The 15530-nt window shown below is 39.3% G+C and overlaps 1 protein-coding gene across 4 annotated transcripts in view; it reads left to right on the top strand.

The window, feature by feature from the left end:
* Positions 1 to 15321, top strand: part of PLEKHA1 (pleckstrin homology domain containing A1) — a 38686-nt gene extending 23365 nt beyond the window's left edge. The window contains exons 5-14 of one of the 4 annotated variants that reach the window (XM_075216285.1): positions 1367 to 1464; positions 4682 to 4813; positions 5893 to 6030; positions 7075 to 7143; positions 7227 to 7291; positions 8024 to 8087; positions 11651 to 11740; positions 13014 to 13121; positions 13322 to 13362; positions 13947 to 15321. In XM_075216285.1, coding sequence (XP_075072386.1) covers positions 1367 to 1464; positions 4682 to 4813; positions 5893 to 6030; positions 7075 to 7143; positions 7227 to 7291; positions 8024 to 8087; positions 11651 to 11740; positions 13014 to 13121; positions 13322 to 13362; positions 13947 to 14142 — 1001 coding nt within the window. In that variant the 3' untranslated portion in view covers positions 14143 to 15321. The remainder of the gene's footprint in view (positions 1 to 1366; positions 1465 to 4681; positions 4814 to 5892; positions 6031 to 7074; positions 7144 to 7226; positions 7292 to 8023; positions 8088 to 11650; positions 11741 to 13013; positions 13122 to 13321; positions 13363 to 13946) is intronic. The other 3 variants (XM_075216287.1, XM_075216284.1, XM_075216286.1) reach the window with 3 other exon arrangements.
* Positions 15322 to 15530: the final 209 nt, after the last annotated feature.

Here is a 15530-nt window from a genome sequence, read left to right as displayed (position 1 = left end):
TCTATGTTTAATGGTGAACCACTAATAAACAGACAATTTTATGTTTAAAAAATGTTGTTGTGGCAATAATCAGAAATGCGACCGTAACATGACATTTCCTAGCAAATATCCCTTTCAATTTGTTATTGCTACAAAGTTTGGCAATGAGGACCTTCCCTATATCATAGGCAGCACAGAGTCTGAACTCAGAAGGCCAATCAATAAGTCATGACTTTAATACATGCAAAACTGTATTCATGGATATAAACTGGTTAAGGTCACTTTAACAGGCACATTGGGAAGTGGGCAGGTAAAATTTGTCCCTGCCATCCTTTTTCCTATCCACTCTTTTGTGCCAGAGGGTCTAAAATTTTTCTTTTTCTTTTTCTTTTTTCTTCTTTTCTTTTTTTTTTTTCTTCCTGTTTAGTTTGTTACTTTTAGTTTAGGAATATTAATATAACAGTCTTTCGGCGCTTTGAATGCATTTTCTTCAAACAGCAATTTTATTAAAGACAAAACACAATGGGCTTTGTGTCTCTTTTCGTAACATTTTTACAGTGATCCACTGTATCATATATTGTGCATGCTGTTTCAGTCCTATCTCTATAAACAATTGGAATGCCTTTCTCAAGGGCAGATCCCAACCTGTCCCCTGAATTCCTGATGTCCGACTTTTTCTTTTACTTTCGTTACATTCCATTCTGTTTAACATCAGTCATCCTTCTCAACAATTTGTGGTCCTAATCAGAAAGCTGTTTCACTTTTTTTTTATTATTATTTATAATATTTATTATGCGTTCAATATTGATTTCTAATGTTTTATTGTTTTGTTTTTTTGGGAAATTAGTATTTCTTCTACTGCAGTACAGTTAGAGACAGGAAGTGATCTCATACTGCTTTATACCCTGTGTTAAGTCTTAGCATCCATGTGTGCTGCAGTTCAATGAAGCTTTGACAGACACTTATTACATTTTAAAAGAAGTGATGTAAGAAATGTAGCTGCCAAGCACAAGGGGATGTTTGTAATGCCCATTTTATATATGAAATATAATCATTCTCTTGAAGCATTACCTACAGGAAATTTTTATTTTAACAGATGTAATTTAGTTAGATGAATTGCTAGCTGCGTGATATACCATAAATTCACCAGACATAATTCAAAAGTCAACTTTTCCTGGATTGTGTATTTAAGTTTTCTGTGTGGTGTCTCATATTGCAACCATAACCTCAAGGAAGACTACCCAACGAGTTTTTTTTTTTTTTTTTTTTTTTTTTTTTTTCTTAATAGTTTTTAATTTTGTATTTATTTTTAAAATTGAAATCTAATAATGATGGTAGATTTTGAAAGGGCATGTTAGTCAAACACCCTATTTTTGCCCTCTTCCAGTGATGAATGCTGGCATGAGAAAATACTTCCTCCAAGCCAATGATCAGCAAGATCTAGTAGAATGGGTGAACGTCCTCAACAAAGCTACCAAAATTACAGTGAGTATCCCCTTCACTACTAACTTGTATCATGCTTTACTAAGTCTCAAAGATGCTTTTAAAAACTTTTTTTTTTTGCAAATGATTGTCTAACTATATTATGAATTTGTTCACATATTGTAACTACTTTAAAAGATTTACAGCAATATCTTAAAAGCTCCATGTATGCAGATGGGACAGGCTTTTTTGCTCTGTTAGCCAGGCTGTGCTGAAGTTTAATGTTATGGTATAATAAGACCGTTCACCGCTTGGTCAAAGGGACACATTAAGTTAAAGCATTACAATCATGTTGCTTCTGGATCAGCATGGCAGATCTTGCTGGTCAGCAAAGTCTGCTCCACATGTCACAGGTGAGACTTGAGCTATATTTATTTGCATCCAACTTACACGAAGAGGTATATTTACTAATCTGCAGGTTTTAAAAAGTGGAGAAGTTGCCTATAGCAACCAATCAATTGTTTAGTACATTCTACAAAATGATAATTTGAATCTGATTGGTTGCTGTAGGCAACATCTCCACTTTTTCAAAACCATAGTTTAGTTAATATACCCCTAAAACTGTCTTATATTACTGAAGTGTTATTTTTGCCATGTGCAATTGCTAGGAGTTATAGATTTCATTTTTGCATCTCTGATCAGTGTTGCACCAGATCTGCACTAGTTAGTGTCTGTTTACATAGACATATGCACTTTGTGTGAGGTCACCCTTCCTCTTCATTGCATTCCTCACGGAGCCTGCATGGACCATTTTACTGCCTGACTTGATAGCATAAGTGATCTAAATACTTGTAACAAAACACTTGTGGGGCAAATGCTTCTGTGTTACTAGGTCCAATAGATGGTAATTTAAAACTGACGATTACTGGTAACCTTATGAAAGCTTATCCAGCATGAGTCTCTCCTATTCAGAATTTACTAAGCTTCTGATTAGTTTGAAGAAAGGTAAGAAACCTTTAAATATGAGAGGGATAATGCTTGATCATTTAATATCTGTGGGTCGGCGTTACCTGAACATATTATAATCTATTTTCAGAAGAGTGCTAAAAGCATTTCATTAATGCAGAGTTGCCAGTTTTCCATTGAGACGTTCCCGCGTCCTGTCATTGTTCTGGGTGACTCTAGTATGTGAATGATGAGCAGAGAGATGGGGCGAGGGAAAGGGTACGCTGAGAACATTGCAAACATTTTACAATATACTTGTTTATTTGCACAGCATTTTAAAGGTTCCAAGCCTCTTAAGTGTAGTGTTAAGCATTCAGATCTTTATTATTAATATTAATATTAATAATAATAATAATAATAATGAATAATCATAACCATTCTTAATATTAATAGCATTATTAATAGTAATAATTACAGATGTAAGCTAAATTTTAAAGCATCTTATTTATAATAGTAAAATAAGAACTAGCACTTTTCAGAAAGAAGGATCAGCACCAATGCCATTAGATGAAGATTGTGCCTTTTCCTAGCCTTACTAATTGACATTTTCTGTGTGTCGTCTTGTATGAGTATTAAAAGAGAAAATTGTTCGTCTGATCATCTCACACAGGAAATGGCACATGAAAAGGTTTCTATAGACTCTGCTGCGCCTAACGGCTCTCATAATGCAAAGTATGGTCTTTGTATTTAACTTCCATTTCGAGAATTGAAGTGATGCCTATTAAAAGCACAGAGCTGTGGGAGGCTAGGCTTCCTGCCAGAAACTATCTTCCCTCCCACACATATCATTGGCTGCAGAATAATCACTTTATTATGAGACCTTTTGGTTGAGTTGCTGAGACAAGTCTTAACCTAATTGCAGAGTGATGTGAAATGGAACATTGGAAGTGGGTTTTAAGACTGCTCCGTGCCCTTGACTGCTAGAGTTTATTTTAATAAGGAGCAATACCTATCATGTTCAGTGATGCCCCATGTAACTTTGGCCAGAAATTCTCCTCTTTTCTGACACACTTTGAGAAAACAACTTCTCTATAAGAGTTGAGCCAAACCATAGCACTGCCTATAGCCCAAAGGTCAGCAACCTCTGTATAAATCCTTGTTTATTTTTTTTGAAACTGACACATTCTCAAAATCAGGTTGCTCTCTGTAGACTACATGTAACTTGATTAACTCCAAGAAATGCATAATCAATGTTAAATATATAATGCAAACCTATTAAACATCTCTCTCGCTCTCTCGCTCTCTCGCTCTCTCTCTCTATATTTTATTTGGACATTATTGCTGTAACTACAGTCACTGCTTATTTTCTTATACAATTGTCCTAAACTGATACCTTTAGTGTGTTTCTTGTGGGGACTGTTTTAATGCTGCTATTGGCATGGAAAAGACTAGAACAGTTTTGGCTAACTTGTGACACTCCAGGTGTTGTGAAACTACAAGTCCCAGCATACCCTTCCAGCAATAAAGCTGCTATATATTGGCAAAGCATGTTTGGATTTGAAGTTTCACAACACCTGGAGTGTCACAGGTTACCCAACAGTGGACTAGAACTTAATGTGCCCGTGTCACCTACAGACAGCAGGGGCAGATGTTTTGTGGGGTGAACCAATGTCCTTTCACCAGGACACCAGTGCAGCCTGTCCATTCACCAGGACACCAGTGGTATTACAGGTTTCTAGCAAATGGATACGCTGCAGTTGCAGCTGGTGATGTAGTTCCTAGTGATTAGACTGGGTTGTCAAGTAAATTTATTGGTTCACCACGTCTCTTTCCACTGTGTAGGTGCTGAATTAGAACATTAAGGGGCGTATTTAATTGTTCCTCCGGCCGCCGGAAAAAACGAGCGCTCTAAAACTATTACCGTTTATACGGTAATATTGCGCGCAAAAACCGTTAATACGGTAGTTTACTCGCTGAATTTCATCTCGCAGCTCAGGGAGCTGCGAGATGAAATTCAGCGAGTAATTACTGAATAAACAGTAATAGTTTTAGAGCGCTCGTTTTTCCGGTACCGGGGGAACAATTGAATACGCCCCTTAAAATCTGCTTTCCTTTTGGCTAGTGTATGTCACACACCAGTAGAAAGTAAACAGCATGGCAAATATTGTGTAACAAGACATCACTGTGTACAGTGAAACGAATCAGAAGAAATAACCATTGGCCATCAGTGATGTGGTGTATAGTTCTAGGGGCCCCTTTCTTCCCTTATTCATATATTAGCATTTGTGTATAGTTATACTCGCAAATAACAGTCTCTCTAACTGTTTCTTTGTAGGTACCAAAAAATTGTGACCAACCATGTCCTGCTGACAATGCACAAAACCAGCTTGAAAATGCAGGCAGCAAAAAGCAGGTATCTTACAGGACTGAAATAGTTGGTGGTGTCCCCATTATTACACCAACACAGGTGAGAGACGATTTATTGTTCTCTAGTGGTAGTGGCCTGTGCTGCAGGTGGCAGCCACCTAGTGGTCCTAATCTGTGTTTATGGAAATGCTGTTTGTTACTATATTGTGAACCAGTGGCACAAGGAAGCCTACATGATGTTGCTTGGTCCTAGTGATTTAATACGCTGAATATTATTTCAGCCTTCAAAATTTCTGGCAACAGGTACAATTTAACCCTTTCAGTGTGATGCCCTACGTTTATCACTGTAAGTCCTTTGTAGACAAGTCCATGGGTACAAATGCCAGCCAACAGAGTAGAAGTTCAGTTAGATGGGAGGCAGCTGCCTCATGTGCCTAAGTAGTGATAAACCGCGACGCTTTATAAATGAAGAAAGTGAGATTAGTGCCACCAGTGCATCATTGGTTCCCTGGAGACAGGCAGAAAGCACAGGTGACATTGATCAGCATTGTTTACGGCACGAAACAGGTAATCTGGGCCTAGCGAGATGCATATCCTGTCTACCACAATACTTCTAGAGTAAGAGCACATCCAAGTCTATGATAATGAATATTAACATGTAGCCAGGCATCCAATAAGGTACACATACTTTCTATCATTGTAATTGTTAGAAGATTCATAAAATAATGCATAGATTTTGTCCGTTAAAATCCCTAAGTAATTATCAGAAGGCTCACATGATGACTGTATTCCCCACCCTGCTATCATCAATAAATAAAAGATAATTGACTTTAAAGGTTTGTTTGTTTGTTTTTTGTTGTTTTTTTTTTATTTAAAGGGAAATAAAAAAATAATAATCACAAAATGTTCTCTGAGAAAGGCGTAGCACAAAGATGATGGGCCTTTCTGAGTTGCAGTTTTAGTAGGACATTGCATGTTCTGCTGTAGGCCATTTCCAAAGTCCTGTCTCCCTCTTTTCCAATCTAACAGCTCTGTCCAAGCTTACACCATACAGGGTAAGCCCAATTTCCCATATACCAAGAGTGGCATGTCTGCACTCATACTGTTCTGCAGCTAGTCCTAGAAATGTAATTGTCATTGTTAACCCTATCTTATAAGCCATTATTTACTCCTATACAGCAAGAGCTCAGCGAGTGTGCCCCCACTGGTGACAGAGGCAATCTAAAACGCACCCAGAGCCAACTCACAACTCCGCCCTTACGGGTCTCAGAAGGCAGCGTCATAAAAGCCGGGTACTGCGTCAAGCAAGGGGCTGTGGTAAGATGCAAATGGCATTTGTTGTGTTCTAGGTAATAAGTAGACTGACAGACCCTGCGCATATTATGTTGCTGCTGGTTTGCTTTAGCACAGTATGGATCCTCTAGAATATGTTGTTGCTAACAGGACTGGATTATTTACGTGCCCATGTCCTGATATGGATCCAGGTGAGGGCAGAGGCATGGACAGAGAGTGATCCGTTTTAGGAATGGTTTTCTTGGCAAAAGCTGTTCTGATATCCATGGAAATGCAAAACAATGCTGAAAACAATAGTAAAAATTGTAAATATGTCATTGAAGACTCCCCATTAAATAACCAGAATTATTCTCTAAGGACAGTGTCAGACATGCACTTTAGAATGCTGTGATTTTCTGATCAGGGAACTGCACCAATCTGAGTGCAGGATACACTGACTGAGTGTATCAAGAAAGTGGATGGGGGAATTCTGTACCCCTGTCACATCAAAGTGATTCTGCTGTCAGAATGCTGCATTCCTGCTCAGAAAATTGCAGCTTTCTAAAGCTCACATCTGATATTGTACACCTCCCAAAATTGAGGAAGACTGCTTCGGGACAAGGTTTGTGACCACATCAGAATGGGGGTTTGTCTACGTCACGATGGGTGCCCCATCCTCTTCCCCAACCCCTCCTCCTCCTCCTCTCCAAACACTTTCACTGTCATACGCACCATTGCCTGCCATGCAGAGCAGCAGTGAAAAGACAATACTTGCCAACTTTACCAGCTTTGTCCGGTTGGGATGACCGCAGAGACCCCTCAGATTGGGACTGTTCTCCCTAAATTGGGACAGTTGGGAGGTATGATGCTATTAATTAGATCAGTGTGCTCCACACTCTAAACTTATATTAATGGATATGTCCACATAAATGAAATACTAATATCTTCCTTGTATATTGGTACCTTACCACCCTGTAATAGGCATAAATAAAGGAAACAGATGTCCTAATTATAAATGATATGATCACAAAACGGCAAACAAATAACCAACCTGTTGCTATTGCTTGCTTTTTTTTCTTTCTGATGTAGATGAAGAACTGGAAACGAAGATTTTTTCTCTTAGATGACAATACGATAGGATACTTTAAGTCTGAATTGGTAAGACATGTCTTTTGCTTTATTCTTTAATGTATACATACTGAACAGAACAATAAGTCAGTTTATCCTGTGTCCTTCCATAGGATAGGGATCCGCTTCGTGTGATACAGCTGAGAGAGGTGCTGAAAGTGCAGGAGTGCAAACAAAGGTGAGATTAGACCACGCATAATGCTTTTATGTTACACCCTATACAGGTTTAATCTACAGTACCATTTGAGGAGTATAAAATGCAGAGATTTGCAATATAGTTAACTCTTCATTTTATGTATTTTTTTGTGCTCAATGCCTGTACTTTGTTAGAGCCAATCTCAAAAAGTGAGGGAGCATAGCAGTTTTACCAGACAGTAATGAAGTCTTTCTTCATATTTGTTTAACAGCTGGATTTTTTTCTAATCGGATTTATTGTTTGCTAAGGTCTTGTACACACAGTTGTTGAGAGACATTGGTTAAAAGCATATATAAACTAAGCAGCTGTGTACAAGCCTGATGGCTGCACTGTGTAGTCTGTGTACCCCTTTCTGTCTGAGGTTGGGCGGCTCTGTGAGCAGGAGGGCCAATCCAGTAATCGCAGCTTGTGATTGGCCCTCTGGCTCTCAACCTTCCTCTGCCACCAATTAAACTTGCTAAGCTCAATGAATTTTACGGAACAGGCAGAGGCCCAGGGAAAAATGGCTGCGTGCAGTGCCTGGGTTGTGAGGAAGGGGGTACCTTCAGAAATTATTTTCCTAGGTGGGTAGTACAGCTTTAAAAATAAATAAAATAAATTATGCATTCTGTACAGTTTTGTTTTGCACTTTGGTTAGACTCTGACATCAGTTAATTTGTAAATGTCTTGTATGGCCTAATTTATGGATTAACTTATTTGTTTCTTCCCTTACAGTGACATAATGATGAGGGATAATTTGTTTGAAATTGTAACAACTTCTCGAACGTTTTTTGTACAGGTATGTACTTTGTCTTGTGTTGAGATGTGATGATATGGGTTACCCTTGTTGTAGGAAAAGGCTTACTTCTCAACTGTTCAAGTAGCTAAAGAAGAGACTTATTTGAATGACCCAGTGTTTTTATTACTTTTGCAAACAATTGCACACACAACAGGAACCTTATTTTAAATATCTAATTAACATAAGATACATCTTGCAGGTAAAGATAATAAATAACATTGAAAAGAAATGTTATTAATGCTATGAATGCATTTGAAAATCAGACAAACAATTTGTGCAACAAATTGATGTTTTCTCCTATAAAATAAAAATAAAAATCTTTTGGTTCCAAAAAAAAATTGACCCTCCAAAAAAGGCTAGTTGGTGGCTATCAGCGATTTGCTCCATCTTTTTCAAATCGTCATGCCTCGATTCTATTTTACTTAGCTTTGTGCCGAGAGAACAATTTGATCTAATCCTGGTTCAAGTTTTACACAGCTGTTGAATGGGACTCACAGCGGCTTATTGCATAACAATGGCCAACCTACCAATCGCATATCAGCTTTTAGCAGTCTAATGTAGGTAATCTGAACTGTTTTTTTGATTGGTTGCAACATGTGTTCGATTTGAGGAATTTATTATTCCTTTTCTTTGGGACACAAATTGTCTTGTTTTAGATTGATCCAAATGTAATGTAATTTCTCGATGTCCTTTAGTGACCATGTGGGAAGATAGAGATAGATAATCTTGTGCATCTGCATTTAGAAGAGGTTTTAATAAACCTCATCTGATTTGGCTTATCTTAAAATTTGTGTTGTGTGCTTAAAGATGGTAGCTTTATCTACAGATATAGCCAGCTATACACTACTGATCTGGATGCTTAACCCAACACTCGAGCATACAGGTCTGTTAGATTTGGCCATAAAGGTACACAGAAGATCATGATCCTTTATTTATATAGCTTCACTAATTCCGCAGCGTTGTATAGAGAACTCCTTCACATCTGTCCCTGCCCCATTGGAGCTTACAATCTAAATTCCCTAACATACACACAGACAGGCTAGGATCAATTTGTTAACAGCCAATTAACCTATTTATATGTTTTTGGAGTGTGGGAGGAAACCGGAGCACCCGGAGGAAACCCACGCAAACACTGGGAGAACATACAAACTCCACACAGATAAGGCCATGGTCGGGAATTGAACTTATGATCCCAGGGTCTGCCGGAGCTACTTTATAGCATCATCTGACTGTATCTACCATCCATCCCATTCAGCATCTGATGGTTCACCATCAGGTTTAAATGTGATTTAGATGTGGATCAGAGATGATTTTTGTACACATAGAAATGACGATTTGCTGCCAGTTATTACTGAAATAACTGTCTGTTGTATTGTGTCTGGGAACCTTACGCCTGTTCTCTCCTGACATACAGTATAGCCTATGTTCCCACACACAGTAAAGTCTTTATCTCTTTCATGCAGATTTGCAAGGCAGATACACAATTGCAAATGTTCATACCATAGATTTGCATTATTGATACTCCTCCTCCTCGCATTTTTGTTGTGTGCACACAATAGCAATGGGTCATATCACAGTTAGTGGTCCATCTTCATGCAAATAAATTTCACTTCATTGCTGGAATATTTTCCAAAGTAACAAGACGTATTCTGTGCAGATCCCTGAGAATAAACTTGTTATATTATAGGATAACTAATGTTGCCCCATAACACACACATATATAACTTGTAATATTTGAGGTACTAGAAATAAGAATAAATTGTAGGATCACAATCCGGTCCTCTGCAGTGTTTCAAAATGTGTGTCTAGGGGGAAAATAGGAGAAGGAAGAAATGCTTACATCTCCATTCAAGTAGAAGAGAAGACGGCATGGAGCATGGTACCTGGGCTTTATACAGCCTGGAACAGCACTCCCACCATCCTCCATGTCCACGTGGACGCATACAGCACATTGGCGTGCGCACACAGATGTCTGTATTGTGTATGTGTGCACATCTTGTGCATGCACCTACCCTCTGCAGGTGCCGCATCTGATGGTGTATTTCTTGGGCTATATGTGGTTACTGCAGAATCTCTTGCTGGTTGCCCTTGCTGAATCTTTCCTGACAGCTTACTCCAGGTGTGGGCTTCACTGTTCTCAGGAATGCTGGGCGCAACTCAGGAGAGCCAGCGAACAGATTCAAGTGTTTGGCTTTCATCTGTTGGTCACAGACAATACAGCAGGGCTCTACTAGCCTTTATTTTATGCAATATGGGTGAGTAGACCAGGCCCCTAAACCAGCACAACAGTACTGCTGCTTAAAAAGAGCGTCGGTGTCTTAATATGAAATCTGTAAATGTTACCTTTTCTTATTGGATCCACTTTTCTCTGCAATTGTGCTTTTCCTCTTGACAATTTAATGCATTATCGGTCATCCTCTTTCTGATGCCACAGTTTCTATATCACCAATATGGTCTGTGGTCTACCCTCCATCTAATGCCACAGTCTCTATAATACCAGTAAGCTTGTAGTATAAAGAGGGAGCACTGTGCATACTGTATACACCTAATCTGGGCTAAGACGACCATTTTAAAATTCCGGTGAAAGTGTTTTAAATGCTTCTGGGATTTGTCCTACCTTTTTCTAATGTAGTGTAATCATGTAACTTAGAGGTATATTCAATTATACCCCATTCATACTGCACCAAAATCCCGGGTTTTTGCCGGGGCGAGCTCAAACGACCCGGGTCTTGGTGCAGTATGAATGGTACAAGTCAAAAATCACGGGTCTAAAAACCTGGGATTTATCGAATGGTGCAACCTGGGTTTTTCAACCCGGGTTGCACGGAAAACAAGCTGATTGGCCGTCTGCCTGTCTCTGGAGGATGTCATCATCGGTGGGAGCCCGTGGAAGATTCGAGAAGGAGTTTAGGAGAAATGGTGGATGGTGGAGTGCAGATCAAGCTGAAGCAGAATCGGAGTTTGTTGGAGAAAATTGCTTTTATTTCACTGAAAAAGTGTGTATTAACAGCAATTATGACACACTTTCAATGACATCACCATTTTTCAGCCAATGAAAACTGCTCTGGTGATGACTCCCACAAATTTCCAGGGCACAAGCTTGTGCAGTATGAATGGGGTCAACCCGGGAAATTCCCGGGTCCGAGGTGCAGTATTAAATGGTGTTTCTGAGCTGGGACGCTCCGAGCCCCGGCAAAAACCCGGCTTGAAAAACCCGGGATATTGCCGGGGTGGCAGTATGAAAGCGGTATTGGCCATGATGTTCCTCCGAACATCGCGGCTGCACACATTTTCAGGTACTACTGTATCTAAACATTTTTCCTGGATATATCTGTCTTGCATGTTCACTTGTCAATTCCTTGAGAGACTGGCTACTTGGGTGAAAGTGTTACAGAGGGATAGAAATTGTGTTTTTAAATATAATATAATTGAACATTTTACTTTTATTTTTTTTTATTCTTTTTTTTACACATAAGCACAATGAAATGTCTAGAAACCCAAATCTACATCTGACATCTTAACACCTTTTTATGTCTTCCACTAATACCCTACTTTTCACCCAGGCTGACAGTCCTGAAGAAATGCATAGCTGGATTCGAGCCATATCCGGTGCGATTGTGGCACAGCGTGGGCCGGCCAGATCTGCGGCATCTGTAGGTTTTATTCTCTTCATGTAGCTCTGGGGCTGGAGTATGTAATTGTCACTATTTACAGCAGGACAAAGCCACACTGTAAACCTGTGGCTTATCAACATTACAGTTATGCACACAGGTTATTTATGGGCATATGGAGGTGGTTGGTTTCCTGCATGTGTAATGACTTTATAACATATATTTGTTTCCTCTGGATGTCATTTTATTTTTACAGATGCATAACAGTTCGTTCGTTTTTACTGTATGTACTGTTCTCAACCACTTGAGAAATTTCCATGGGTGATATTCCAAAGCATGTAATCGTGGGTGTGAAAATGTGTACACTGGTCTCCGACGCGGTCACTGTGGTTGTCCAGATGTAAAACTGCAAACACCCACAATGTTGCGTGTTGCCGGGCATCCTGAGTGTTGCAATTTAATAATTGAAGATTGATCATTGAGGGCATTAATCCTATATTGATATTCATGGTTATTGGTTACCAGGAGTTTTCAAATCATGGCCATAGTATGGCTGAATATTTATAAGGTTTATGATTAATTAAGGAAGACTCTTCCCTAGAAGTTTGGCAGGCTGGATAAATTGGGTCAGGGAGCAACATTATTTCTCTGGGTAATGTTTTTCTGTGGGTGGCCTAAATGTTTGAGGACATAAGTTTGAGCAATTGCGTTAACTTTTTATTTCTAGCCCACAGATCTCATGGATAACAGTTGTTTATGTAAATCTGTCTCTTTCCCTCCACCACTATACTGAACTCAGAATGTTTCTTATTCCAATGTTCTTCTCTTTTGTGCTTGTGTTCCACTTGCTGTATGTTTGCTGGAAGAATGTCTAGTTCATCATATCTATCTCACATATTTTCAACAATCACAATGTTAAGCGGTTTAGTTTTGGTGTTGCCAATTTTATTTTCACTCCCAACTTTATTATGAACGCCATTATTGAAATGTTTTTAGTGCAAATTGATTTGTACCTGATATATTTCTTTAATTAAAATTGCAAAATGCTTCTTTTCAAAGAAGCGCCACATTCCAACCATTAGGCTAACATTTTACATCCTTCAATAAACAAGGGTGTCTTTGTATTTTCACCCTGGATTTGCACTAAAGATACTTTGCCAGAGGTCTGCTTAACTAAACATGCAAGTGGATATAGTATGAAAAGACATAAAGTTTTGCAAATATATGATAGTGATTAAATTTGCATGTATGCGTTTCAGGTTGCTGATTTCCAGCTGAAGTCCTCTAAAATTTTTCCATTTCCATCTCTGTGTAGAGTGCTTCAGTCGACTTGCACAAAGCAAGTCAAGGGTGCTTAGGAATAAAGCTTGCCTGCGTGAATCGATCAGCATTTAAATCTAAAGCTCCTGAAACTACTGCTTGTGTATGTAACTCTCTAGTAGTTCTTTCACACACAACTTGCTTTTTGGGTGTAGTTCGTCCTTTTAAATTAGATGGCACATTTCTCTTTTCACAGCATTCTGCAGTGTGCATCTTTCTGTCTTTATTCTTCATCTATTCTTCTTTCTTATTCTCCTATCTCTAAGGTGTTTCTAATTTCCACCCTGCCCTGTCTCCCCGCAGATGCGACAGGTCAGACGCCTTTCAAACCCCTGTATTCCGAGGTACATGGGCAGCACTGCATGCCCAAAATACTGACCAATCGCTGCCACCTTCTGCCATGTAACCCACTCCACAACCCCATAATTTTCATTCACTTACTTGAACTCATTAGTCCCACCATGTAGTTTGTGTACATGGCTCCACTGCACTCTATAGATGTACTTGCATGATACATGTTTAGACTGTGACAGAGCATGCCTCATCTCAGGAAGATATGGAGACAACAGCTCATGTAAATAGTCTGCTTTTGTTACTTATAACATTAACCACCTTCTACAGTTCTGCTTCAACGTGTCTTAAACTAGTAATTAAGGACTGCAGAACAATTCATTGTGTCAAACTGTAAATACTCATTGAAATATTTTCTGTGGATTTGGCTCATTCAAGTCGGTGATGACTAATTCTTCTTTTATCTGTGGCTCATTCTTGTAAAGACAGGATAGAGTAATCTCTTTCAAGTAATAGCTGAGTGCGCTTCTTGATTTACAGTTGCTGACTCACTCTATGGCTGTTTTTGAGGCTGACACCTACTAACATGTGCTCAATAATTGTTACTGTCTCATCACCTTCTCCTTGTTCTTTTCAGGAGGCCCCCACCTCATATTCAGAGCTCAACTCCCCTGTTCGCTCCTTCACTTTCCCTCACTCGACCACCCGAGCTCAGCACTCTGACCCCGGGCCCCCGTATCGGGAGCGGGAAGACTGTAGCACCGTTGCCAAGAACCAGCCAGGACACATCAAGATCCCGGCTTTCCCTGCAGGAAACCAGTCTAGCAAAATGACCTCTTCTATGCCCAGCACCGGGAGAATGTTGGAAACAGGGATTGTTGACATAGATGATGCCAGCCTACCAGTCACTGATGTTTGAGGCCAATGCAGGGACTCTTGGAAATGAATCTGGACAATGTAGAATTTCAGTCCTGGTTTCCAATGACGTAATGCACGATTTGCGTCTCTGGAGCGGTCACGTACCCAGTGGCAAGGAATTGTGATTTTCATCAGATCTGTTGGACCACGCTGTAAGATAATCCACATTCCCGACACACAACTCGCGAATCTTCTCCTGCAGCCAAAGTGAGAAAAGATTGACCATATTTATCCTTATTATGTAACTCTGTGACTCCAGTCACTAAATGAGAACATGCCACATTTGGCATGGAGTGCCTTTCTTGCTCATAGTGGTTTTACTTGCAAACCTGAGCAAGCTGTAGCTGTGGCCTAATGAATGTTGGTTCTACAGCTGGCATTGATACCCACGTGAGAGACAGAATTTGGTGCTTTTTACCTTTTTTTTTTTTTTTTTTTTTTTTTTTTTTTTTTAATTCAACAGTATTTTCATTTGGAGTCTAACCCTTTGCTGCAAAGCAATAAAAGCCTCTATGCAAGCAAAGAAAGCTGGACCACTCCAGGTTGTATTCATTTTGACATCTTGCCATCATTCCATGTTTCCCTGACCCCTGTCATTATGTGTACATTCATTTCCAGTGCCACTAACAGAGAATGTCATCTCTGAAAAACAAGGGAGTGGATTTTTTTTAAACCCAATTCCCTTCAGTAACCTTAGTGATTTTGATTTGTAGTTCCACTTTACTCCCACTGTGCCTCTTGTAAAGCTCAAGGTATAATTGCTTATTCCGTGAATTTTTTTGGAGACCATCCTGTGACTACACTGATTTTTGTCTCCATGTCTCAAGTGCCTGCTGACTCCTTGCGTTGGATCTCCTGTGCTGTAAGACTGTTGTCTTGTGAACTGCTGATACTAACAAGTCTGCTGTATCCTCGTGCTTCCATCTGATTGTTCTTAAGATAACAAAACCCAAAGCATTTTTTGTTTGTTTTTCTTAGTTTTTTTTTTGTGGGTGATGGGTTCTAATTTTCTAAGAGACTTCTCAATAACGTGCATGAAATGCACTCATTTGAAAAACTATATCACTTGAAATAAATCTATCCGTTTTCATTAATATAGTGTTTGTCTTTAAAAATGAAAAAGGCACAAGCCAGGTTAATCGGAGAGCTCATAACGTCATGAGGGAAAGACTTAACGTTTGTTTCACGGATTCTGTGGAAGTGTTTAACAAAGTGTTAGAAATAAATACAGCGCTGTAGCTGATCTTGGTTAATTAATCTGGACCAAAAGCCATATATGCAAATAATTCCTGAGCTTTCTTTC

The sequence above is a fragment of the Mixophyes fleayi genome, chromosome 6, assembly GCF_038048845.1.
Source record: "Mixophyes fleayi isolate aMixFle1 chromosome 6, aMixFle1.hap1, whole genome shotgun sequence".
Classification (NCBI taxonomy): Eukaryota; Metazoa; Chordata; class Amphibia; order Anura; family Limnodynastidae; genus Mixophyes; species Mixophyes fleayi.
This window is presented reverse-complemented; position numbering and strand designations above follow the sequence as displayed.